Raw genomic sequence first — 2,050 nt, 5'->3', positions numbered from 1 at the left:
GAACGAGGGGGCGGGGAGTGCCCTTGGGGGGTCTGGGGGTGAACGAGGGGGCGGGGCAGTGCGCTTGGGGGGCCCGGAGGGGGAACGAGGGGGTGGGGCAGTGCGCTTGGGGGGTCTGGGGGTGAACGATGGGTGCTTTGCATTTTTTTGAATTAGTAATTGGGTATCTAGCGCTAAACCTGAAAAGACTGCTATATGCACAAATAAGGGAGCAGGAAAACCACCTTGTGTTGTTTTTAAAGGACTTTAAAAATTGCTCCTTCAGGAATTTTTTTTTAAATTCCTTTAAAATAATATATAAGGGTTTTTCTGCTCCTTTATTAAATTGTTGGTTTTTTTATAATTTGTTTTAAATTGAAACTGACTTTAAACAAAATGGAACTAACTTCACTGATGTTCATTGTCCAAATGGAAAATAATACAAAAAACAAAGAGCATCAATAGTGAGAATCAAATTGAATGTTTACTTTTTTCACTTTTAGTAATCTAAAGCATTGCTAGTAATATTGGTAAAAATAGTTTACAACAATTATTTTAAAATTTAGACCCTTTAAAGAATAACAGAGGGTACTGTGGCACCTTTAAGACTAACAGAAGTATTGGCAAAAAGAACAGGAGTACTTGTGGCACCTTAGAGACACTTGGCATCTGAAGAAGTGAGGTTCTTACCCACGAAAGCTTATGCTCCCAATACTTCTGTTAGTCTTAAAGATGCCACAGGACCCTCTGTTGCTTTTTACAGATTCAGACTAACACGGCTACCCCTCTGATCCTTTAAAGAATAAAGTTAGGTGTTGTATTGCCGGCTCTGGAAAGTTGAAGTCTGTTATCCACACACCTGTACAAGGTAGCAGCTATGCAAGTTTCTCCATACTGACCCCGAGGAACAATCTGTAGAGAGGGGAGTAGTGGGTGGGGAAGGATGAATATGTACAAAGAAAAAAATACAAGAAGCGTCAGATGATCTCAGTCTATGCAATACCGTGATTGTGCCAGATGGTCATGTGCACAGTCATTTCTGCTTAATCGGATGTTACTTTATGTTCCTTGTTATGCTTTTACTTCCCCTTTTCCCAAGTTAATTGCTAGATGATAATGTAAACATGGAAATGCTATTGTAAACAGATGGAATCTGGACTGGCGTCAAACTATTTTCAAACAAACAAAAACCCTGAGTCATCTTGTAGGGTTATTTCACTCATTGAATTACTTTAACTGGCCACTAGATGTCATTTCAGCATCAAACCAAGTATTGAAGATCTGTTGCCCCGAGTAAATGACTATGAAAGTTCAGATTGTCTCTTAAAAGTATTCATGGCCCAAACATCTTTTCTTGCAACTTAGATTTTTATTTTTTCTTTTGTGAGTTTAGTTCTCGTGGAAGGTGCCAGAATGATAGTCTTACATGATGACAGGTTTCAGAGTGGTAGCCGTGTTAGTCTGTATCAGCAAAAACAATAAACAAAAAGCAATACGCTTTTGTGGGCTATAACCCGCTTCTTCAGATACCTACTTTTTTTAATCCATGCATCTGATGAAGTGGGTTATAGCCCATGAAAGCTTATGCCCAAATAAATGTGTTTGTCTCTAAGGTGCCACAAGGACTCCTCGTTGTTTTAGTCTTACATGAAACATTGCTTACAATGGTAGCTGCAATGGAAGTTTCCATACATCACCTCATTGATAAACCACCGTCCTGATGTAGAGATGCTACAGCAATGGATGACTGGGAGCTGTTCATTCTTCATGGTCTTTGCAGTAGGCTCAGTCATTTGTTCCTCCCTGACTCCAAACAAGCCTGCTAATGGTGGTGATTTTGTGTGTGTGTGCACTAGAAACTAGATGGGGACCACCCGTTTATTTCATAGTCCACCAAACAGCTATTATTTCATTTTCAGTCCCTGCTGACCAGGGCCAAATGTGGACCTATGACCCAGAAGTGAAAGTCTGTGTCTCATTCAGTCTCTTGAGCAGCCAGACCCTTAAATAACTTTTAAAACCATATCTACAATTAAGGTTTCATCTTACCACTAAGCAGAACTGGCTTGTG

At 40.1% G+C, this 2,050-nt stretch overlaps 1 protein-coding gene across 1 annotated transcript in view; it reads right to left on the bottom strand.

Moving 5' to 3' along the window:
• The window catches only part of GPR107 (G protein-coupled receptor 107), a 53,534-nt gene extending 51,786 nt beyond the window's left edge, over positions 1–1,748 (bottom strand). The window contains 1 exon segment of the mRNA XM_029912758.1: positions 1,643–1,748. Within this exon segment, the coding sequence (XP_029768618.1) occupies positions 1,643–1,748 (106 nt within the window).
• Between the last annotated feature and the right edge of the window lie 302 nt (positions 1,749–2,050).

The sequence above is a fragment of the Terrapene carolina genome, unplaced genomic scaffold (genome assembly GCF_002925995.2).
Source record: "Terrapene carolina triunguis isolate 2854851 unplaced genomic scaffold, T_m_triunguis-2.0 Scaffold238, whole genome shotgun sequence".
In the NCBI taxonomy this organism is placed as follows: domain Eukaryota; kingdom Metazoa; phylum Chordata; order Testudines; family Emydidae; genus Terrapene; species Terrapene triunguis.
The sequence above is the reverse complement of the archived record's forward strand: the minus strand, read 5'-3'. Positions and strand labels throughout refer to the sequence as shown.